Genomic DNA, 25,634 nt, shown 5'->3' on the forward strand with positions numbered 1-25,634 from the left:
TGAATAATTTCCCTAAGCAATTTGATAGCAGTGTTAGAAGCAATCCATTTTGGTAAGTCACAAAAACTGTATTTCAGTGACAGAAGGTGGAAAGTTATCTTAATTATTTATCTTCAGTCATGGCAAAATTATTGTAAGCAGATACAAAAGAGGAGTAGGTAGCATCTATCTCTGCAGCTTTAGAACTGGAAAATAAATTACAGCCTATGTTAATTGGAGCTCATTTAAACATGGTGCAGAATGCCATTATCTGTGTGGTATGGCACTATGGTTCAAAATCAACATTTACTTAAAAGAGATTATTAAATTTTCCCCCAATAGTCGTAGTTCATCTCCTTCATTTATCTTGGTAAATTGGAAAGCTGGTTTTAGGAGAATAAATGAATGACTAAAAAAATTGCTTGCTATCATTATGGTAATTTACATAGTATAGAACAAGCCACTGACATGGGTATATTTTTCCTGCCCAGTGTAGGTGTGAATCCTCAACCAAAGTTATTACATGTTGTAATCAGTTCTCCTGTATGTGATAGTAGTATTAATGGATATGATTTCACAACAAAAAAAAATCATTTATATTGACTTGATGAGACCCCTGTGGATTTAATTTTATCTCTAAAAATAAGTAAATTTCATGTAGAAAGTTTCTGTATTAATTCCAGCTTATTCCACAACTTTTAGAAGTTATCTGTTATCCCAATAACTGTAGTAACTACTTTTCGTTTAAAATTACTTTGATGAGCCAGCTATTAACAACATGAGTAACTTGATCCAAAGGAAAATAATTTCATTTGAGAAATTTGTGAAGGCCAAACCTCATATGTCTGAGTTTTACTTGGACAGATAGGTGAGGGATAACCACTCATGATGTGCATCAGTGACAGGTTCTTCTGCTCCTTAGTCCCAGCTGAGGTGAGGCTACCATAGAGAAACTCTTAACTCTCAATAGCATTATACCAGCAAATCAAATCAGCACAGGCTCATCGTGGAAAGTTGAAATGAAGAGGGGTGTGTGGTTTTGAGGCTGCATCTGCAGAATATTTTTTGCATTAGAGATGTTGGATCACATATATTGGGAATTTATTATGAGAAAACTTAGAATCTGTGTTTTTATTGTGTTCTGTTTTTATTACTCTAAGTATTCCAAACTGATTCAATATTGCTTGAGAGTATGAAACAGTGTTCTTGGGCAATACTCCCATCACAACCTTGTAAATTATATCGATTTTTATTTATCTGAATTTCCTACAAGAGAAGTAAAGTTTTAAGTCCAGGAGAACCATTGTTCAATTGGAATAGAAGAAGGGGAACATTTCTGGGTGTGTCCTTTGGGTCTGCTGAGTGCAGCTGAGCAGGCTGAATGGTAGTGGGCAGGAGGTGCTTTACAGCCTTTGTGCACTGCTATTGAAACTGTGGTAGCAACAGACATATTTAAACATCTGTCATCAGTCTTGTTCTAGTTTGATTTCTAAAATAATAGAGGGACAGGGAAGACAAGCAGCTGTGCTGGAAAGTCTTTACGGCAGCACAATGCTTAGGAGAAACATTGCAGTGATGCTATTGAGACAGAGAGTGCTTAAAAGCATGTTAGCCACAAAGACAGCAAAATAGTAATTTTTTCTTTTGTTTTGTGACATAGCCAGGGATTAGTATGGCATGGGTGGTTGCTTACTATTGGGATTTTCTGACTTTTTCTGTTGTGCAACAATTGCCTGTAACTTTAGGATGTTTCATCTGTGATTTTTCATAAAAGGTGTTGTCCTCAGGTTGAAACTGTCATAAGCTATTCTTTATGAAATTTTCAGTTTTCTGGAAGATCACAAAGAGGTGTTATGTTGTTATTATTATCTGGTTGTTATAAAAATTCTAGTGCCTTTTGTTGAACTCTGCTTTTCTGAGAACTTGCTGCCTGTGGCAAGAATTTGACTTCTGTTTTGACACTGAGGGTTTGCCATCCCTTGAAATTTTTCCCTATTTGAAATGTTTTGAAAGCTTGAAACCCTTAAAAAAAAGTGGCAGCTTCTTATGTGCTTATTAACAATTTCTTCCATATTAGAAAAAAGTATCTGGAAGTTCTGCTCTCCCTGAGTGTGTTAAAGCTTCTTGCAGTAAGCAGCTGGTTGTATGGTCCCCCAACAGCTGCTACTTCCATTTAAACACTGTGTGCACCACTCTGAGCCTGAGCCTGCACCTTATCTTCCCCACTCCTCAGTGTAGTAAGATTGTAAGTGTGCCATACCTAAAAATAAATATGTTCCAGTATAGGGCGAGGGAGTGAAGCAAGAGCCTGCACTTCATGATTCTTGCTTTGGGCTAAAGTGAAACAGAGCTACAGAACTGACAGTAGAACTTGAAATTTCCCAGTATATTCTGGGTCACAAGAGCCAATGGTCTGGAAAATGTAAATTTAATGCCTGAGCTAATGTTTTCATGCCTGTTGATTTATTGTGATCTAATGTTTGAATTCCCACTGGTTGGTCTTCTTCATGGTCTCATGGAATCAAAGCAACAACTGGAGCAAAGTCTGTGTTTTAGCCAGCTCTTTTAAAATGTGCATTTCATTTCTTAAATGTGTATTTTCTGTGCCTGGTTTAAAAGTTTGTAGCTGAAAACTTTTCTTAATGTTTTAATCAGTCTTAAAAACTGATTTCTTACTAAAAGCCTATAAAAAATGTTATCTGACTGATCATTCAGTTATTTTAGATGGGACGCTGTGGTTGGATGCATAACTGTTAAGCATAGCTCATATTTGTTTAGTGCCCAGGTCTGACAGATATTGAGGAGCTGAGGGATACAACCTTGGACAGCTGAAGAAATTTCAGCACAAGTGAGGGCAGCTGAGCAGCATGGCAGGGTTGAACCTGTTTTCTCATTGGAAGAGAAGTAGAACTTTTCAAGTTTATGGCATGGAAGTCTTAATTAATCATAAGGCCTTCTGAATGCCATGTTAACTGTGCTTTGTTTGTTTGGGGGTTTTTGAGGGAGTTTTGGATTTAGTTTGGGTGTTTTATTCCAAGTCTATAACTCATGAAAATAATTTTCAGCCGTTTCAGACTCACCACTATAAAATCCACTAGTGAATTTGGCATGTGATTTACATTTGTGCATAGCTTTTCTTTCTAGGAAAAACATTTATTGGTTTGAGCATATTCTAGATGCCTCAGGTAGTCCCTCTGTGATTTTGCAATTCTGAAACACGGGTTAAATATGAACATAATTTTTAATTAGGTTTCCCCTGTGCTGAACTTGCTGCAGCCTGGTCTGTTCTCCATTACTTTGCTGGTCAGAAGTTGTTGACCTTTAGATTATGCTGCAAAATCCATCTGTTGCTGCAGGCTTCTGTAAAGAGAGATGTAAAGAAATATTATCTCCTGTCAGTCAGCCATGTAAACAACTTGAACACAGGCATCGGCTCAGTTTCCAAGATCTGAGTTCATTCAAAATAAGGAGGGAGAGGAGAAGCTGTGAACCAGTGCTCCCTATTCACTGGAGAATCCTTTCTCAGCTGTTGTGCCCTACTAAAATGCCATTGTCCTATTTTCAAATCCCCCTGCTCTCCATGGGAGAAGCTGCTCTGTGGATAACCCTAACCACTAATTAAATCCTCTCCTGTGATCTAGGAAGAGAAAGGCCATAACCTCCATTTGCTTATCTCTCTGTGCCCTCCCTACTTGCCAGCTTCCAGCGTGTTCTTATGGCAGTCTCACCCAGAAGACTTCGTTGTTAGCAATCTGATATTTGCACTTTTTGTTATGTACCCATCAGCTATCTATTTCCATACCCTAACCACTCTTTGACATTTCCCCTAATTTAATGTTTTCTGTACCATAGCCTTTAAGACTGTTTAGAGAACTTACCCTCATTTTTCCCCCAATGCTGGTTGGTGATGTACTCAACAAGTCTTTGGTTAATTGATAAACTACAAGTTAGTGGCCCTAATATGTTTTAAATATGGTCATTCCAGTAACTTTTACTCATATAAATGCCACTGATGTGTCAGAAGCTTCTGAGTCAAATTTAAAGTGAGACTGGCAAATAGTTCTCCTAATTATAATGCAATGAGGTTCTTGCTCCTTCACTTGCATTACGTTAATTGTTAATGCCTTTTAATTATGCAAATTTTCCCCCCATTAATCTGGTAAGTACACTGTGCTCAAGACTATTTTGGTTATGTTCTCAGATGTGTTTGCAACATTTTCTGATTTTAGCTTTCTATATTTTATTCTCTCAACTCTAAACCTGTGATTTCTGTTTCTCGTTGAAAAGCTATCATATTCTACTTTTACTTCACTGGCATGTCCTATGGCAATGATATTCTTTATTCTATTGTCTTTATTAGAATTTTTTATTTCATTTAAGAAAATGAAGAAAGGTTCTGCTTTTCTTGGCTCTGGGCATCCATTCAGAGGACTCCCACAGTATACACCCATTACAAAATTATCCTCTTCTTATAGTTTTGTGTATCTTAGTCCTTTCCACTGCCTTATTATCCTTTCAAAAAGTGCTTCCCAGTGGTGCTCACATCAAACAAGAGCAAATACACTCATAATTTGTTCTCAGAGTCAAAAGCTAGATATGCTGTTATGATATATTTGTGTCCTTGTCATAGATATGCTACAAATACATGGGAACATGCTCTTCAAAAACTTGTCTCATTTCTGTTTACCTGAGCAAATTCAGAAATGGCCCCATACAAGAAATGTCACTCTGAGTGTCAGTTTTGAGGGGAGTCCCTCTGATGTATGAAATTTTTGGATGGAAATGTGTTAAAGGATGGACACAATTAGAAGGTGTCCCATCTACAGAAGCTTTATCCAGGAAACGTTTCAAAGGAAATGATAAAAAATAATTTCAAGCTGATTAAATAACCTTCCTTTATATGGCATGTCCATCAGAGGACCATTGCAGACTATTGTCTGCAATCTTCTATCTGTCTTAGAATGTTTATGTCCATAAATACTGAGGTGCTAAAAAAAGGTTGTGGGAAATGTGTGGTGGTAATTTAGATTATTGTCCGTGTTGTTGTACCAAGTTGATTAGTATGTGTTATTTAGGAAAGTCAGTCAGCCAGGTTATACTCTGAGGTGTGTACTTCTCAAAAATGTCTCCTAAGAGTCAATTATGCCACTCTTCACATTTAGGGGTAGTTCTCATTAATAGGTCAAATGAACATCCATCACCTGCAATGGAGATAGTAATTCATCACTATTTACAAAAATTTTGAGAAATTTCTGTAACTTTGCCTAAGAATTCACTTTCTAGACTGACACAAGAAGTATTCTTCTGAAGAAGAGGGAAAGTCTTGGACTTATATCACAAAGATCATTTTTCAGACTTCTGATTTTTGCCTGTCACTCAGTTTGATCATCTCAATCTTGTTTTTCAGTATATAGAATTGTCTGAAAAAAATTAAGGTGTTACAAAAAGATCTGTTAGAACAATTTGACTAATTGAGTAATAACAGGTCAGCTGGTCCCAATGGCAATTGTCCAAGAAATTGTTGAGCCTATAGTTCTGATATGCAGCCTATCAGGTAAACCATTCTGTAGACTAACATTTTTTAAAGGGCTCCAGGGATCATTCTGGCAATTAACTCTGACTTCTGTAAGGCTGAACTATTAGGCATGATAATAGGGAAGGGATGGGTAAACAGAAAGATAAATACAGTAGATTACATAAGAGTCAATATGATGTCTGTGGAGGGAAGTCATATTTATCCAGTTCCTCCAAATGAATCAATAATGTGTGAAGAATTGTAACCCGTGTGATACAGCAGACTGGGAGTTTGAAAAAGCATTTCTTGAAGCTTCTCAGTAGAACTTTCAAAAGCAGCTATGAGAAGCCATGAGACTGAGAAGTTCTTCTCACAGATTAATGGTAGCTTTAGTGATCAAGGAGGCATGTTGATCACACATCAACTTCTTTGGGGGGAGATTGGAGCCTGTGCACACATCTACTCCTTGAAAAAGTAAAAGGGTACAAGGAAGCTTCTTAGCAGTCTCCTAGCAGAGGATTACACACCTCCAACAGTTCCACATGCAGTGCAAGAAGAAAGGGCTCTCTGTGTACACCTTTTCTCTCTGGATCTAGTTCATTCTAGCTCTTGCCAAGCCCTGTGGGATTGACCATTAATGGAGACTGGGAACAGCTGGAGCTGTAAGAGGAGGTTTAGGCACCGAAGATATCACCGAGTGTTGGCATCGTTTCAGCATCTAGGTGAAGGCCTAATTGGAAGGGAGGGAATCTTTCCTTCCTCAGATGACAGAAATCAGACCCAAGACCTTGATTTTATTGAAAGGTGGTAGTCTAGTACTTGTATGGATTTTTTTTCTGGCATCTTCTAAGGTGATCATTTTTCTGGCATCTTCTAAAGTGATCTTTTCCTTCTCACCAGCTGATATGATATTCCAGAAGACCATATCCAGGGCTTTCTCAAGGACTCAAGAATGCTGATGTTGGCGGTTACCTTCTTATAACACCATCTTTACATATAGGCAATGAGTGCAGCAGTGACCTCTTCTAATGATGTGAAAGAACCTGCCCCTGTCACGAATTAAGTTTGCTGATTTTGTTCCCTAGGACAAATTTCCAGCACCAGCTCATAGGTGTCTGTGGAAGGATGGCTGGGAAAACTGGGTGTGGAGTGATCAGGATACATAAGGCAGAAGGGGAAGAAAGGAAGAAAGGATAAGCAGGAGAGGAAATGGTATCTTCTCTCAAGATGTCTCTCTATCCCTGCTAAGGAACATTTCTTGTGTTTGGTGACTTTGGCCAGCTGTAAGCATACCTGCTGGAAGCAGCATCTTAGATCCTACTGGAGATTTTTGATGGTACTGTGGAGGGAAACTTCTTTGGATAGTCAGCAACTTCCATTGTTTAGAAGGACCACATTCCTCCTTCCTGGTCTGAGGGACAGTCTCTTTAGATTTGTCCTGGGACCTAGCACAGGAAGAAGGCGGTTTTTTCCCTGGTAAGACATGAACTTTATAGGGGGATCATTTGAAAAACACAACAAAGAACTTACCTAGTCTTCCCCATTCCATGTAGTACCACCAGAACATGGCTGGGTCTTGCTCTGAGAACTGCTCAGTTCCCCTTGTGCATGTGGGTGATGAGGGAAGTTCTTGCAGGGAGAAGAGGCTTGGATTATGGGGGGAAAAGAGCACTTTTGGGGAGGAACGAAAGAGGGAAGAAGGCTGTATGAGTGGAATAGGTTGTGGTCATGTTATGTCAATTAGTGTGTGCCCAACCCACTGATTCATATGCGGGTAAGATCCGTCCATCTGCCTGTGCAGGCTGTGGGCTTGGTTTGCACTGTAGCCATTTGAGATTGAAAATCCTGTCATGTACCAAGAGCAAAGAACTTGAGGCCAAGGAGGTGGAGACTCAATCTGACCCAGCAGTCAGCACAGAGAAAAGGTAATATGTCATACAGCTGATCTGTCACAAATCCAATTAGTAAACCAAGAATCACAGTAATGAGAGTTGCAAATAGTTCACAGGCTAAAGTATGTTGCACAAACAAAATGTCTGTAGAACAGCTATGACTAGTTAGTTAATTAAAGTGATAGATTTACTGTAATTTATGAGTGAATGAAACCAGATTCTAAATTCACTGAGTACGTAAATGATTGGAAATGATTAATTGGCTTTTATTAAATGAGAGGGAGGACTAGAGAGTGCTATGTTCTGGGCCACTGACATGTGATAATGACTGCTCCTGCAGAAAAGCATAATAGAAAGTCATCTGAGTCACTCATTAACATCTACCACTGCCCTTTCTGTAAATTATAAGTCATTAAAGCCCAATATAGCTACTCTGGAACTTAAATAATAATTTTTACCTTACTAAAATGTTTTATTTGATTTTACTTTAGTAGTCTTAGAGGCTGAAACTTATTTTGAGCAGGGTGGGGAAAGTAAACTTGATCCAGAAAGCCAAAGCCTTGTCTTATAGTACTGTATTGAGGGATAAAAATTATTTTAGTCTTTCATTGTCAATTCGCTTCTTGGTTTCACTGCAAAGAGTGATGATTTTCTTGGCAGTTCAACATGTATTTTCTAAGAATAGAGTGAGAACATCACCTCATTTTTTACAGATCATCAGATGTCCACCAGTTGAGGGAACTTTGTGTTGGGTTGAATTTAAATCAGCAGTTTAGATGTGAAAGACTCAATATCTCATTAGCAATCCCTTGATCCACCCAGTTCCCCTGGGTGCTGTTTTAGAATGATAATCCCAAACATTCTTCAAATCTTTATAAGCAATCAGTTTTAAGTACAACTCTCAGAAGATAAGACTTCCTGCTAGTTACTTTTACAAAAAAAACCAAAACCCAGAACATCCCAAACTAAAAAAAGCAACACAGGTGAGCTAGGGGCTTTGATCAGACAGGTATTCTTTTTAAGTTACATTTAGTCATTTTAGATTTTGTTTCTACATGTTTTATACTATGCTAGGCAGTCATCCAAATATAGTATTATAAAAAGGTTACAGAGCTTCAAAATGAACCTCTTAGCCTCTTTAGATTGGCTTGAGTGCTTGAAAAAGTGCAATAAATCTTATTTTTTAACGTACAAAACTATTTTTATCCTCACATAAAGGTAATTTCCAGGTACCTTAAAGTTACCAAAAAAGGATCACAAACTTGGTTGAATCAACTATCCTTCAAAATCTCCTTTAAAATACTGAAAAAATTCTCTGACAAAGCCCTGAGACTTTCTTTAAAAGTCTCACTGTCACTATATCTCTTACGATAATAGTTTCCTTAATAGAGTGCCACTCATGTTACTTATTCTCTCTGTTATGTGGTCAGGGCCTTTGTGGGTCTTTGCTGAAAGCTGGATTTGCTGGTGTCAACAGGAATTGAGTTTATTCCTTTTCCTGGAACAGTAATGAGATCATCACATCGGCTTTGTTTTGTGACGTGATTAAGTTTGCACTGTGACTCAGTTACCTTGTCCTGAAGGACAAAGTTGTAAGATTAGTGGGCATAGGAGCAAAAGGCAGGATCTTGTGGCAGGGCATCCAGGTGCTCATTCTGCATCTGAAACCATTGTGCTTTTAAAAGAATACAGTGTAAGAGTATGTAATGACTTCTTGTTTAACAAGAATCTCTCTGCCTGCATTTCTGTAACTGTTAATATTTAAATTATTGACCTAATCAGGTTAAGTGTAAGGGCTGCAACATCTAATTTTAAGGCACACCTTGTTAGAGGTAATTGTGCAAGGGCAAATGCAAAACACTGGTGTAATTAGCTGCACATCAGCAAAAATGTCAGGAATTTTCACTTGAAACCTCTAAAAGAAAACAAATTGCTTTATTAAGTTAGAAATGCTTTATTTGTAACTTGTGCATATTTCTTATAAATACGTTCTTGTTATAATAGTGCTTTGTGATTTTTTTTTCCATAGCCAGAGTGAAAATAAGAGGGAAAAATACCCAGTTCACAGCCTCAGCCTTGTTAGATCACACCTGAAAGCCAAGACTGTCAAAGTGACGGTGCTGTAAGCCAGGTGTGAGGTTCACAGCCCTATCTGCGTGGGCAGTTTGTCAGAACCTTTGCATTCAATAGGGTTGTCTTTGGTCAGTGCTATCCATTCCTTGAACACTACATTCACCTATGAAATAAAAGCAAAAATGTTTAAAATAAGAAAATGTTTGTTCCTCTGTGCATACTGAAATAGAATGTATTTTGAGAAAACAAAAGTTTTCTCCCTGAAAGACTTAAACATGTATTTCAAGATTGAAGTTTAACTTGTCTCAGCAAGCATTTCATGGCAAAATAAACACAGCATCACAAAGCTGGCTAACATTCAGCCACAGCTACTGGCCCTATATTTATTAATTTATTTACCTAGGACTTGCTCTGCGCTTTTAGAGAAAAGGCACTTCCCTATTTTTTTCTCAGTAGACATTGACTTCTAGCCTGTTTGTTCAAGATAAGCATCAAAATGAGAATGCAAAGGTCAGTCTCTGCTGTATTAGAGAGTTACAAAGAGAAACGGTTAGTTTGTCTTCCAGAGAATGCTTTCCAATCCAAATTAAATTACTTCCTATAGGATAAGGGTTTTCTTTGGAAATTCAGCAGATTTTGTTTACAGGACTGACTCTGCCTTTATTGTGTACTTTGCTGAAAGTTTTCTTTTCTTCTTTATACCTCATTATCTCCACCTTTTAATGACAAAGTCTGTGAGCTCATGCTTAAGGCTCTGAGATGGTGGCAGCAGTGGAGTTTGCCCTGCATGGTCCACCACTGCCTCTGCTTCACTGTGTCTCCTCTCTGCTGTCCCTACTCCACAGACCTGGAAACCTTTCTCAGGCCAGCATTTGTGCAGTCACACCTTCAATGGCTGTTCCAGCTAAATTGGGAACCAGAGCAAATGAGATTAAAACAGGGATCTTATTCTCCCCTTCATGCTTTGGGGACAGGAACCACTGACAAAAAAATGGAGCACAGTTGGAACAGGGATTTTTTTTTTTTTTAATTTTACTGTAGCAACTAAACCAAACAAAACCCCTTTGGACAACATAACTGATGACAGAACTAGTCTCAATTAAAATATGTTTTATAAAAATAAGGATGCATTAAAAAATAATCCATCATGGTGCCATCAGGGCAAAGGAGTTGAAGAAGCTGTTGCTTGATCAGTTGGAAATTAATGCTACCTTTGCTGAAACAACACAGCCCTGTATGGGTTCCCCCCAACTTCTGCAGCACAGACTAAAATAGATCACTGTAAATCACCAACAGAGGTGGTTCAAGCCAGCCTACTTAACACTGCCATGTGGTGAGTGCATCTATACATAGGTTTCACATTCTGGCTAAGTAGTTGGTAATCTCTTGAACTGCTTTAGCTGAAGTGCTTGTGATTGCTTGACTCTTTACTTAATTGCATTATTTTAATTTAGCTTAAATTTGTTTAACTACACAATGGAGGAGATAAGCTGGAGTATCTGTGATAACAGTGCCAGACAAAGCTTTCTATGTGGAGAGGATGAACAATTTAAACAGATATTTTATAACTTCTACACCCATTTCTTGACACTGTGGTATATGCCTCCTTGCCTTGTCCCATTTGGCAATTAGAGCTAGACATTTGCATTGGGACAAAATTGCCATGGCCACGGCCTGCACAGACAGCCAGTCTTATTCCCCTCATTCCATCTCCTGTCAAGTATTATGCAGAATTGTCCTGCATCACCCTTCTTACACTGCCAGGGATGAGTTACCACTACTTGAGTTTTACCCTTAAATAAAATGAGTGTTGCTCTTTTCTGACTTCTATAATTAACAGTAAAGCATTATGTTGCCATCCATGCCAGTAGTTAGAGACATCATGTTGGACTCATGGCCTTTGCATCTTCTTCTTCTATTGTTGATAGAAGACTGTCAGGTTAAAGACTGTGATCCTAACATAATAGGAGCACTTCATGCATGTGTGGAAATGGCAGTTGATAAGAAAAGATGAAGGTGACTGCACAGCACTGTGCTGAAGGAAAAGGGTGATTTATCTTCTCTTTGCAAGTTTCTGCTGGAAATCATTTAACCTTGTCTTAAAGCCCATTTGTTTTTGCAGTCGCAGCAAAGAAACTCCACTGTGTTTATATTCATCTCCATTTTGAAATGTAGTTATAAAGGGCAATAAGATGGTATTATGTTGGAGATATCTTCAAGAATTTCTCTTATGCACAGTACCTAAATCTCAACAAATTGAGAAAAGCTTAAGAAAGCTCCCCCAGGAACCTTTTCCTGCCAGTCCTTGATGAAACTGACAGTCGGCCAAGAGTGAGTTGAGGCAGAGAAGAAAATTGATGTGAACTCATTAAATCAGTTGTTTCTTGATGTCACTAAAACAGCAGGGCTCATAAACGATGAAGTGTATGGAGTCCAAACACAATTTAATGAACAGGCAAGTGTTGACAAAACCCAAAACCCAAATGTACTGATGACTTGTGGTTATCTGCAGTGTGAGATGCAGTGAGGGACAGTGACCTCTGAAGTAGCTGTGAATGCTTACTCACAACTTGGCCTACAGAACCATTCATTCTGTGTTAAGTATTATTATGTTTATTTGGAATAAGCAGTGTAAGTCTGTAAGTATATGTGTGTCTGTGTTAAGTGCACATTTGGACTGGTACTTTGGTTGATAGTTGTTTTCACAACTGACATTTTTCTGTCAGTTTACAACAGGTGCTTTTTAATGACACTGATGGGGATGGGAAAATCAAAAATGGGATCTGTTCTTAATTTTGGAGAGCACCAAGAATGAGAAGTCTTTATTCCAATGGTTGGCATATTGCAGACTCAACTCCCTGGAGGAAGCTACTTACCCATTTGTTCAGAACATGTTCACTTTCTGATATACCCCTGCAGTAATTATCACTGTGCTTATTTACTAGGAGCCCAGTATGGTTATGAATAGGTACAGGAGCTGTCTGAAAAGCAATACTGCCATGGTCAGCAATGAGAAATAGGATCTTTTCACACAGACAGCTGTTTGACTTTGGGTTGTGTGGTGAAACTGGCGGTTCTGAAACCTGCAACCTGTTTATTCAATTCAAAATTCGGGGCCAGTGTAATTCCCAATGACTATCACTGTTGTTTCATTATGGAGTCCTAATTCCTTGTTTCTGTGGGCACAAAAGTATTGCTGGACTCATTTGGTGTTTCAGCGCACTGTAATTTTGCATAGTGCAATACTGTTGAGATTGCCAAGCTGTGTCATCTGTTGGGCTCATCACTATTACTTCCTTTTGACCTCCTCTGTGTAATTACACATGGATGACTGAGTTGCTGCTGTAAAGATACATAAATGCAACTGGACTTGTTAAATGAAAAACAGACTAAAATTATTCTCTCCGAGGCCAGTGCGAGCCAACAAGGTAGCTGTTTGCTCTCTGCCAGGCAGCCAGAGCCATCTGTCACATGACAATAAGCAAGCACCAATTTCAGAAGTCCATTAGTTTTTGTGACAGTTTTCACAATTTTATGGAAATTGAACCATTATATAAAGCATAATTTTCCTCAGAAATTGGTGTTTTATAGACTTACATCCCTGTTCAGTCATTTAAATTCCTAGTTGCATTTTACATGAAGCATAAATACACTGGTCCTTTTTTCCCCCAATAACAAAAATCTTCAGAGCATTTTTCTGGATTTTGGCAGGAGGAGGGGTGATTTTGTTTTTATCCTGTATATGCAAAACTGTCCATGTTTGGTACTTAAGGAAAACCTCAAGGTGTGTGAGTTTTATGTGTCCCTGGAAATCAAGTCTGATGGGGCTACAAAGGAACTAATGTTTGGTGCTTTAATATTTAGCTCAAAATCATAGTTCAGAATGAGTTTTCTAACATGATTTTGCTACTCTTTTTATTATTACAAAGGAGGTTTTTGTAATCTGTGTCAATTCTTAATTTAACTCATTCTATTCCTGCTTTTTTTTGGAATAATAAATCTAACTTATCAAGCCAAGTTGTAGAAATGTGTAATTGTTGGAGTCTTGTGTTTAAGTCCAGATTATGACAAATATGATCATGAGCTATCTAATTTAGTTTCATCCTCTATAGAAGTTGATCAATGCCATATAGAGGTTCTGCTCAGAGGCAGTTAGGGATTTCACATACTAGATCAGACTTGAATTGCACAGGCAACTTGGACAGTGCTGTTCACTTCACTCTGCCTTCATAGTGGGCTTTTATCTTTATGAGGAGCATTTTAAAGCAGAACAAGGAACAAGGTCAGGCTGTAGGTATCATTTTTTGGAGGCTGTATACATTAAACTTCAAGTTCCTAACTGAGACTTCTTGGCTGTTCCTAGGAGTTTGCCCAGTTCACCTGAGCATCGCTGCATGGCTGTTCAAGGGTTTGTGTTCTTAGACACAACAGCATTTATTAAATTGGCAATTGCTTGGTTGCTTGCATACTTCTCCTGTATGGTAATTGCTATTTAAAGGTCAGCCCTTTCCAATATGTCACTGGTTCTCCTAATAGCAAGAAGATGAGTTATCAGTGGTAATGATTCTTACCCTTGCAAGAGTGTAAATTATTGTAATTATTTGAATTGTCAAGGCATGTGTGGTGGGCTGATCTTGGTTGGATGCCAGGTGCCCACCACGCTGCTTTATCACTCCCCAGCTGGAGAGGTGAGAGAAAATAAGATGGAAAACCAGTCATGGTTTGAGATAAGGCAGTTCAATGAAGCAAAAGTGAAGTTTGCATGCACATGAGTGTGTGAATGAAAGATTTCGATTTAGCTGTACTAGATGGACATGAAAAGAACATGTATGTGAAAGTAAAGAAGGTCATCCCCAACCCATGGAGCATGTCAATGAAAGTTTGATAGAACTCCAAAAAACTTCTGCAGTTAGACTATTTTGTGGTTTTACAGGGAGACATAAGGGTTGACAAATGTTGAAATTTGAGGATCTTATTCACAGATTGAATTATTAGGCCATAAAAGACAGTATCACTGGAAAAAGAGTTATGGGAATCAACATTTAAGAAGTATTGTATGTTACTTGTCAGAAGCTATTTTAGGAGAAAATCTGATTAGAGAAAGACTATGAAGGATATTTCAACATGAGAGATTCAGAGTATGATTAACTTGAGGGGAAATCTAGATGTGCAGTGAATCTGTGTGTTGTGTTAGTGTTTGTTCATAACTATTTTTAGTTTGCTTTGCTCCACAACAACCAGGAGCCTCTATAACAGCTCCTAAAAGAACAGAAATGTAGGATCTGAACTGTGGTATTAAAAAATTCTTCCAGTGGATTTCCCTGTCTCTTTTATAAGGAAGAAGTTACAAGAGACTGCCAGGGTAAGGCATACCTGAGAGGTGGTGGTCTCACCTGTTCAGCAAGGGGAGGACAGGGAGCTGATGGGAAGCTGCAGGAAGAGAGATCAAGGGCTTGCAAGTTTTGTGTAAGCTTAGTATGTGGCCCAATTTGGCTAAAGCTGATATTTGGGGCCAGCTGAGATCATTGTTTGGACAGGGTGAAACTGATCTGAAGTACCTCAGGGAGTTGTTGGCGTGCAGGTGACAGATGAACCTGTGTTTGCAGATGAGATCATCATCAGCAGGATGGCAAGTGCTTATTTCCAATGCCATATTGATGCTGGGCTGGCTTCTGAGCATGCATAACTTATCAACACTGCAGCCCTGTGTGGAAGTCTCCTGTAGCACCTTTGAGCCATGTTTTGCCAGACAGAACTGCAGTTTACTTTTCCTAATAAAACTGTTGTGGTCAGCTGGTTGTATAATGGATGTAAAGAGGTTGCCCTATCCAGTTCTGTTAAGTCAAATATTTTAAACTTACTTATTAAAGAGGGCGGAACCTGCAATAATGGATATTTTCTGGATTATAGAGACATTTCTGAAAGCGAGCTGAATACAGCACTTGCAATAAAATCAAACCTTAAAAATCAAACAAGACAGAGAGTACCTTCTGTTCAATAATTACCCTGCAGTTTATGAATCTTCTCTTATGTTCAGACAATGCCGCTTAGAGCTGGTAATTTAAGAACAATCACAGAGCATGCCTCTCTGTGCAAAATGCATGTGCTGAAGGGCAGAGAATAGCCTCAAAGTGAATAGGTGTCAAGAAACATCCAAAATCAATTAACAGTTATCTATCGTGTGGGAGACATTCCTTGTCTGTCTGTGAATTGTCCTCGAGCCAGTGTTGCGCTCAGACTGCTGGGAAACTGGGACGGTTCCAAGTTACCCGCAGGAATGGCTTTGAACTCAGAATAAACCTCCACACACATATACAAATCAGAAGAAAACAAAACACCTCAAATGAAATTGTGGCCTTATCAAATTCAAAAGGTGTTTGTTGACTTCAGTGGAACAAGAATTTTATCCATAAAGAGGAAAAAAACATTCTTGAACTCTAAAATCAGAGCTAAGCTGTCTGATGTAGTGTGGGGTTGGGGTTTTTTTTGGTCACAGATACCTGCTTGTTTTCACATGTATTTGCAGGATCTGAAGGCCACAAAGTCTTTGTAATTGTGTGTCTGCAATCCCTGACTGCACTGTGCTTGCCAAAGCACACCTGGAACACTCATGCTTTTGTAAGTTTCATTTCTTGTTTTTATGGTCCAGCAGCACTGCTCAGGCCTGTTCAAGTGACTTGGCAATTAGTAACATAAATATAACTTGTCCGACTTGAGTTTTCTTCCCACACACACATTCTGTGTCTCTCTCCAGCTGGAACCATGTGTAGAGAGAGGAGTAGCAAGGAAGCAATGCAATGAAGGTTTTTATCCTTTTAGAATGAGCTCTCCTACACTATGGAGACCAAAAATAACTTGTGGCCATCCTAGTGAGTGTATGATATATATGTATAAGCACACAGCCTTTGGATATTCCTCTGCTACACCAGCACATCCTGACCAGAGTAACCATTAATTTTCATTAAACAACCTGTAAATTGGCTGCACTTAGTGCTTTAGAGGGTCCTCTCCCACAGACCTGCTGGGAGCACGTGTAACTAATGTCAGATTAAACACCTCACGAAAGACCACTGCATATATCTGGGATTTTCATTGCTAGTTTTAGTTGTTTTGCTTTGTATTTTAGAAAGTTGCTGCTGCAGATGTAAAATTGCCCTAATAGCTAGAGTGCTTCCCTGATAAATGGGAGTTCATGTTTAACTTCTCCTACCTGGAGAGCCATGTTGCCAATTGCCTCCCTGCCAATTCCCCATGTTATTCACTCCCTGTGTGGGAGCCATCCAAACCTCCCTGCCTCTCCCCATTCAGTGGAAACCCTGTTGCAGCAACAAAATGTGACACTCACTTGCTCAGAAAAGGGGAGAGGACTACAGGAGAGCCCAGGACCCTGTAGCCTGCTGTGGGGGCACTGAGAAAAGGTATTGTGGTCTGTGCTGTTTGGACTGGGAGTTTTCACTGCCTGTGTTAGCAACCTGAGCTCCAGAGAGGAGAGTGAATTTGGGTAACTTCATTCTCAACACGAGGTTTCCATGCCCTTCAGAAGCAGCACTCCCTATGCACTGTGCGGTGTCTGGGTCCCTGCCTGGGATTCCTCTTTGGGGGCTGATAATTAAATGTCATCATCACAGCCTCCACTTGATAGGCTCCAAATGCTTTATTGGGTCTGGCACTTCAGTACACAAAGGTAAGGCTATGTTACTTTGTAAGAGTGTGCAGGCCTCCAGAAGTGAGAGATCCACCTGATCTGTCATGGGAAATGATGAGTTAATTTATTATAATTCCTCAGGGCAGTGCCAGCTTAGTGTGTATGTTTGAAGAGCAATTTATAATTAAATAAATGCTTATATTTAATAAGTCCACAGCCAATGGATCTGTTGGTTTAGTTCACCTGCATGAGTCCCTGTTTGCAGTATTTGCTGGGTTATTGTGCTCCTCTGTTGAGAAGGAATGGCTGCATATTTCTGGCCACATCATCAGGAGTTGTGAATAATAAACCAAGTGACATGATTTATTTGATTACTGCAGTGCTTGTGAATAGTGCAGCATTGACAGCCTGGGAGGAGAAAAGTACCACTGAATGCCCTGGGATAGGCATAAGATGGGTCACAACACTAGAAGGTTTTCCCCTCCAGCCCAGGCATTGTGCCTCATTTCTGAAGTTACTATCCCATCAACTTATTTGCTGGGCTGTCACATCAGCTATAGCAATGTTTTTAACACCACTATATTTCTTGACATTTGTTCCTTAAAAAATGGGAATATGTTGTCACACTAAGCAGCTGTGAATAGCCATCAACTTTCAGTCACCAGCAGCCTGGATGACATTTGAAACAGTAGCTTTGGTTGGGTATGAAAGGCTCTGTGTCCTACTGACAGTGCCTTCAGCCAGTCAGAGATGGAAGTAGGAATGAGAACTCTGAGATGCATATTTAAAATTGCAGGAACAGCACTTACTATGAAGACATTATTTGAAAGAGTGTCTAGAGGGCAATAGTAGTATTCTCAATTCCTTACGTTTTTTAGTCTGGAAACTTAATTTTTAGTATTATATTTCATGTCCTACATAGGGTCCCAGTTAGTCCATAGAAAAAATGTATTGCTGATTGTTTTTACTGCAGTATTAGCTGAAGGTACAAGTTCCATTCACAGAAAAGCTTCCATCAAGAGATAAATGATGCTTGATTCACAGCATGTGTCAATATTCAAGCAATGCTGACATTGGACCTGTGAGTGGTAGTTCTGATAAGCCAGCCCAAAGCAGCTTCTGCCTTACACATGTGGCTGCTCTCAGCCTGTACCAGTAAAGTTGAGCAAGAACTGAGTACCTGTAATTAGCATAATTATATTAAATTTTGATGAAAATGTAGGGAAGCATCGCTTTATGAGGTTAAAATATCTGTGTTTGGGAAAGAGAAAGAAACAGTTTGTGAGAAAGAGGTTTGTTTTTAGGTGTCTTGCTTGTATCTGGGTATACAGTCAAGGTAGTAGCTTCTTGAGCAAATGGTGAACATCCCCAGCAGTTGTTTCTTTAAGATGATACTTGAAGCTGAATGTGTTTCCAAGACCTTTCTTCAAGCAAGAAAAAGTTTCAAATATAAAGCTTCTTATTTTTGCATTATTTCCCAGTTTACTTCACAGACATCAAGTTAATGGTTCACTTGAAACCTCACCAAAGAAGAGTTTCTTTCTCTTAAAATTTGTGAGAGTGTAGTTTCTCTCCATTGTAAATTACAAAATGTGACTTACAACTAATCAGAGAAAGCAGTTCAGCATTATGAAACCAACCTTAACAGAAATAATTTGCCATTAAGTTTCTATGCTTTCTTGAAATTTGAATTGCAAAAATCACTTCTTAAAGTAAGAATGCAAAACTCCTCCATTTATTTGTGAAGTAGATATTCCAATGGAAATGTTTTATATTATAACTTTTCCTGCACTCATCTTTAGCAGCACCATAATATCTGAATAGTTTTCTGGAATTTTTTGGAAATATCAGTCACTACATATCAACCATGATATTCCTTATGGCTCGCCCTTGTTTAAAAGTATTGAGGAGAGGAGAGCTGCTGAATGGTTGTGGGCATAATAAAGAAAAGTAATTTTGAAATTCTTGTTAAATTGCAGTGACTGTACAACTAAACTGAGATTTAATTACATTTTTAATTAAAGGAATAACTATTGATTATGTCATTGAATCAGTGTTGCAGCCAGCCCCAACAAACAGCAATATTACAAGAGATCATTAAACTAGTCATTAAAATTCCAAATGAATGAGAACTGGAACTGGTGTGGATAAAAGGTGCAGCAAGGGTGGGTAGAAGAAAAAGTTAACAAAGTGAAGAATACATTAATTTCTCAGATTTTGGTGAATGGTCATAATTTAATATAACCTATGGAACAAAAGGAAGATGAAACTGGAACAGGTTTTAAATAGGAAACATGAGTAAAATTTCATCTTGAAAGTGAACAGTGATTCAGATATTATTTCTCACAAGCTCCTCTGAAGCAGGATGTAATCTGTTGCATGCAAGAGACCTTCAAATTGCTCAGGGAGCAATCAGATCTACTCATACTGAGATAAAGAGCAAATAAGAGCCAGTGATCAGAGCATGGGAGTGCTGACAAAACCCATAGGCAGTTGTGGCTGAGCTGGCTCCTGGGTGCTGGCAGCTCACCCTGTATTCAACCTGCAGTTTTCCTGCTAGCACAGAGTTGGTCCCCTCCCAGGCCCATAGAGTGCGTGCCTGGTGGTGGATAGGAAGCATTTTTGTGGGCACTGCTGAGGAAGAGCTGGGGAAGCCCCAGCCACCCACGTAAATCTGTGCAACCCTGTTTGGTCTGGGCGAGTTCTCTTGGGCATAGGTGGCACTGCCAACTGGACAGGTTGGTTCTTCTCCAGCACCCCTTGGCTTGGATGAAGCTGGTAGCTGGCACTCTCAAGAAAATGTGTTCTAAATTTGGGTTATACTTAATTTAAATGGACAGGAGGCAGCTCATGTTGATCCTTTCCCTCCTTGTGCTTCCACTTTCACTGCTGAAAGGATCTAATTGAAGCATTTTGTTAGCTCGGGGAGTAGCCCCTGTGGATGGATACCATGGGAGGCCATTGCTTGTGGCTGAAAGTTGCTCTGCACAATGAAGTCTAACAGGGAGGTGATGAGATGATCTCATGGGTGTTTCTGTTTCAGTCTTTTACAATTTCTGTGTATATAAAGCCATTTTAATCCTTTCTATTAAAATGCGTTGTATGCACAGAAATGTGTTCTTAACAGTGACACAAGGCATGCTGCAACATGGGCAGGCTTATAGTCAGACCCTGTGATTCAATTGGACTAAGTTATTGCTTGAAATAGATAATTTTAGAATTAAACCTCTTTCTTCTTTTATAGTTGAGCATATTTTGAATGTTCTCTGTATGGCATCATTGGCTGTTTTGTGAAGAGACCGTGAAGGTCTCACACAAATGTCAGCACCCAAAAGTTAAGATGTAGTAGAATAAGAGATATCTGTAACCTTTATTTGACCTGATAGTTTCATGGAGCAAGACTCAGTCCTAGTGACCTTCCCTCCCTGTGACCTCTTGGCTTTTTGAAGTGTGCAGGATAAACAAGCGGCATGAATGTGGAAAGCGCAAGGAATGTGGCAGTAGCTGGGGAGCTGCAGGAGTTGCAGGGAAGTGTTTGGTTGAGGCATAAAACCATTCTTTAGGAACAGAAAGCAATTTCTTGTGATGAAAGTGCTTTTCTCTTTGTGTTGCTCCTATTATACGTGGTAGTGTTCTTAGATTCAGAACCCAGATTCCAAAACATTTTCTGTGTCTAGCAGGTAACATATAGAGAAGACTGGATTTCTGAAATACAAACTGAGAGAATCAGATATAAACCTCAAGAGAGTAAAAAGGTTTAACCACCTGTAATCAGATACTACCCATGATTTGTGCTGAAGTAATGGCATCACTGTTTTTTTTCCAACACGCAGAATATGTTTTGGTTTATTTCAGGCAGGTGCCTGTTCCCTGTAAGTGCTAAACTACAGGATGTTGCAATTATAGATGTAGTGACACTGTTGCTGCAGAATCGCTGCTGATAAATTATGGTGGGATGGCAGCTGTAAATACAGCTTCTGTTGTGATTTAAGAGGGAGATGTGAAGGCGTGCTGCCCAGATGCTGGATCAATGGTAAATAGGGCCAGCCACAGCACGCTAAAGCTTACAAGTCCTTGCCAGATTTTGGGATTAGAAGTCATCGTTTCTAGTGTTAACTCCTCCAGTATCAAAATAATCAGCTGGTTTGGTCCTCCCCTTTTCCTTTCTCTTCAGCCAAGATTTATTTACCTTTGCAAGCAGGAACTGACATGCAAACTAGGTTTTTTTTAGTAATTTATTTGAGATACAAGAGCTTTTCAGCAAGCTGCCAAGTATTCAGTGTCTGTTCAAGCTACAGTGCATGAGGCTTCATCTTGTGTTCCCTGTGACCTTCCTGTTCACCTGCTTAACCACCAGGAAGCGTGTGGCTGTTTGGAGCTCTGTAGTTGTGCTACTTAAGGATGGAGAAACAATAAACCAGTTTTTGTGGATTCATAAAATAAACCACACCAGCCGGTAAATCAGCTATAATCAGGATTCATTTGACACAAAAGGGCAAATAGCTTTGGTCACTACACCCCCTGCTCTGTAGGTGACAGTCCTGTGCAGGTAACACTCCTAATGACTGATGAGGGGTGAGAAAAATTTCCATATGCAGTTGCCAGCTTTGCTGTGATTTTAACCTGGTTTCTCTCAGAGAAACCCCACATGTCCTGATCTGAAGGCTGGTAGAAGCTTGCTTACTTTTTCCCTGAAGTGAGAAATGAAAATAACTGTCTCCCCAAGATATCCCTGGGATTCAGATTAAATGGGGCTTGTATTTGCATTGATACTAAGGGTGAAATCAGGATTGTCAGACTGCGATATGTGAATTTGCACACATACAGGGACTCAGAACGTGAGTGAATATTGTTAACTAAACCAAGATATTTTAGATGGTCTCTGCCAAAAATTCAGTAAAAGGGACTTTCTCATCAGTCTCTTCAATGTCACATTCCATTTACAATTGTAATAAATGCTGTAACTTGTTTCCTTCTCTTTTATCCCACAAAAATGACAGAGAAGAATCTTTTGCTAAGCCTTTGGTAAAGGTCCTTTCTTTTTGTTCCAGATAACTTCAAACAAGAAGCACTTGGAGAGCCTGAAGAATGATGGCGATGCTCTTATCCAGGCTCTGGAGAGCCTGATCCAAACTCCCAGGTGAGTTCCCTCAGGCTTTCAGGAATTTCCAGGGCTGAGAGTGCTTGCCTCCTCTTTTGTCTGCAATGGTCTTCTGTAATTCTGTGCAGTAAGAGCTTCTCAGGTTTCTGTCCCTGGCCCCCCTCCCTGCACTGCTCTCCTCCAAAGTCCTTTCTGTCAGAGCCTGCGGCATGCTTTGATCCCCAGCTGCTGCACAGTCCAGCTCCGTGTGTGAGTCGATTCTGTGGATTCTTTTTTCTGAGTTTATTATTTTATTCCAAACCTTGGTCCCTCTGTCAGGGGTTCTTGGCAGAGTGGGCTGCATGCACAATGCAACATTTGTGCCCCGTGTTAAGGTGGCTGTGGTTGATGCATTTGAAATCTGATTCCTTTCAAATGTTCAGCTGAAGAACAGAACTGCTTTTGTTTAATACCTGTAGCTTCTGCAGAAGGCACAAGACTTAGGGGAATGCCATGGCCTTCTCTACAAGAACAGAGGTGCTAGTCCCAACACATGGGCCAAAGCTTAGCTCATCTTCCATAGACTTTCCCTTATCTAATCCCCCTTGGACATTCAATGAATGAATGAATGAATGGCTGTTCTCTGCCTCTGAAACAAATTTTATGCTTCTGCTGTGGGCTGTTGGGCTTTTGCTTCTGGATGAACTAAAATTCATAGAGAAATTGTATTTCCAAGTTTTTGAAACACTAAGATAATCTTTGCAGTGCTCTTTGCCTCCCAGATGCAGGCTTTTGGGAAAATTGGCTCCTCAGCATTATGGCAGAGTACCATGTTTTGGAAGGAAGGGGGGATGTGAGCAGACATGGACAAGAAATGTTGGGATGTGGCAAGTGCAAGGAGGTGCACCCTGAGGACCAGCCAAACCTGTAGAGAGAGAGCAGTCAGCCTCCCTCTTGCACACTCAGCTGCTGACTCACAGGGTTTTGTATGACACATTAAATTCTCTCACTAAAATAAAATGTCAGCTCTCCCCAAGGGAGACACAGGCACCACCACTGAAAATGAGAGTGGGGGAAGACTGGGTTTTCCTCTGTTAGAAACAACTTTCATTCTGTTTGTAGCATTTCAGCATTAGATGCACCAGACAGCCCAGTCATTGTCTTTGAGTTCTGCTTTTCTGGCTTCCTCAGTAGTCTGTTGCAGTCTGTATGTTTCTGTATGCAGACAAACATATGGTACAGAACCCCAATCCAGAGCACTCACCCTAATTTAACACAAGATGCTCAGTAGATCAAATTCCAGCTGATGCTGTTGAGGACTGTTATGATACAGTAAGGTGAGCCAGGTCCCTCTGCTGTGCCAAGCTCCTGCACTGTAACAGCAACAAGAGAGCCCCTGATCACTTCTGGATTTTCATTTCCCCTCCTCCCCTTCTTTAGGGAACACATGTCCCTATCCATTTGCCTCCAGAGGAGACTGAGAGGAACTGAGCCTGGTTCTTGGGGCTATGATGGACTCAGACATGCATAAATTGGCAACAGGCAGGCAGAGGAAGCCTGGAGTTAGGAAGCTTTGTCAGACTTAGCTGAATGGACATTTATTTATGGAAGGTATAGATATTCTACCTTCTCCTCATATTTCCTTATGTGGCATTTTTCCCAAAATATTCCTTGTGACCTGATAAACTCGGTCTCCTCACCTGTGCTTTGAACCTGGTTAAGGAGCCTCTCTGTATCTCCTGCAGAACTGGAAATATTTTAGAGGCAGCTACAGCTGAGGTCCTGGATCTGAGACATCCTCGGGACAGTCTAAACTCCCAGGCCCTTCCATGCACATATTACCACTGGTTTGAATTGAGGAGTGTTTTTGCTTTGCTCATTTCTTACAGACAGGTTTCTAATTTCTCCCTCTCCCTGTGTGTCAGAAGGGAAGTGTGTGCTAAGAGAAGGGTGCTGGTTGGATTGAAAGCTGCTTTCAGAGCTCCCCTGCCACCCTGTAGCAGCTATGGATTGCCAAACTCTGTCTCAGTGATGCTTCCTGAGCTCGTTGGAACAGGCGGTTTTAAGAATGACATGACCAACCCATTTTGCTTAGTAATGACCTGGAATCAAATCCATGCTTTAAAATGAGGGATCATGGACATTTATTTTTCAGTAAAGGCAGTTGATAAGATGAATTTGTTTCAGATAACTGATTTAAACTGCTGCATATTACAGTATTGGCTTATGTAATGTGAACTGATCATTTGGATTTTCTGGTTAGCTCTGTGTTCCCAAGGTGTGGAGTACCAGTAGATATTGTCATTAGCAGCAATAAAGGAAGTTGCAGATTGATCTGCTGATGTGCTTTTTAAGCTAGAGATGAGGGATAGGAGTCCATAAAAAACCTAAAAAGACAGGATTCTGTGGACTAGGAGTAATGTGTTAGAGCCTCTGTTCCAATGCTAGGAAAGAAACATGTTTCCAGAAGAAAAAATTAGGCAAAATATATATAATAAAACCTCGGGTGAGGAAGCAAAGGGCCCCAGTGCAGGGCTGTGGTTGGAGGGGCTGTGGTTGGTGGCTCCTCCTTGCAGGAGGTGGGCAACACCTGGAGTGGAAGTGCCTGCCTGTGCAGAGCAGCACTGCAGGCAGAGGGCTCTGTGTGTGTGTGAAAATACATCTTTCTGCCAAGCTGGACTTGTGCATGTGAGGAGTCCTGGGGTGTGTGATAAATTCTATCTGCCTTTTTTCGCAGAGGAGGTTGAGTGAGGTAGCAGTGACTGGGAGTTGGAGCGGAGATTCATTTCTACTCAAGATGTGCTACAGGGCAGAATCACTGGTTAAATGTTACTGCTTAAGAGAAAAGCAGGTGGAGAGTGCAGTTTAGGGCTACTCAGAATTTTCTAGCATAGGTAAAGGCAAATGTGGAATTTGAAGAAAACTTTTTTTCCTCCTGAGGACATCTAATGAATGTTACTGTTTTTAATTTCTAGCTCTGACGTTGACAGTGCTGTTGCTTCCTTGGCATTTGAAATTCTGAAAGCGGTGGGACATGAAAATATCAAGACTCCCAAGTGAACAATTTTTGACCATCCTTCTGAAATGTGCAGGTTGTGTACCTTGCTCAGCACCTTGGTCCTGCAGGAACACCTTCAGATGTGCTGAGCATTTAGCAATCTGAGCTGCAGCATTTGCAGAATTTGAGCCGGCTCAGGAAGGGAGGGAAGCTGGTTCAGGGGTGGGGAAGGGTTAGTTTGTTTTTTAAATCCTTGTAAGGATGAATTCTTGGTTACTACTTTGCTTTGCTGGCATTACATGATGTAGCTCAAGTATTTGATAGTTTGAAAGTGTAAATTAAATGAATAGTAGAGTTACTTCACAGTATAAAGTGTTTCACTATTTCAAGCTAGTTAGAAATGCTAATTTATCTTTTGGACCAGGTGACTGCCTTGGCTGTTCATCTTAAGG

At 40.0% G+C, this 25,634-nt stretch overlaps 1 protein-coding gene across 1 annotated transcript in view; it reads left to right on the forward strand.

Moving 5' to 3' along the window:
- ULK4 (unc-51 like kinase 4) overlaps positions 1-25,380 on the forward strand; it is a 211,241-nt gene extending 185,861 nt beyond the window's left edge. Inside the window, exons 36-37 of the mRNA XM_054274292.1 lie at positions 22,156-22,244; positions 25,160-25,380. Coding sequence (XP_054130267.1) covers positions 22,156-22,244; positions 25,160-25,244 — 174 coding nt within the window. The 3' untranslated portion in view covers positions 25,245-25,380. The remainder of the gene's footprint in view (positions 1-22,155; positions 22,245-25,159) is intronic.
- Positions 25,381-25,634: the final 254 nt, after the last annotated feature.

This window comes from Melozone crissalis, unplaced genomic scaffold (genome assembly GCF_028551555.1).
Source record: "Melozone crissalis strain CALT ecotype California unplaced genomic scaffold, PUWL_Pcris_2 ptg000016l_1, whole genome shotgun sequence".
Taxonomy (NCBI): Eukaryota; Metazoa; Chordata; class Aves; order Passeriformes; family Passerellidae; genus Melozone; species Melozone crissalis.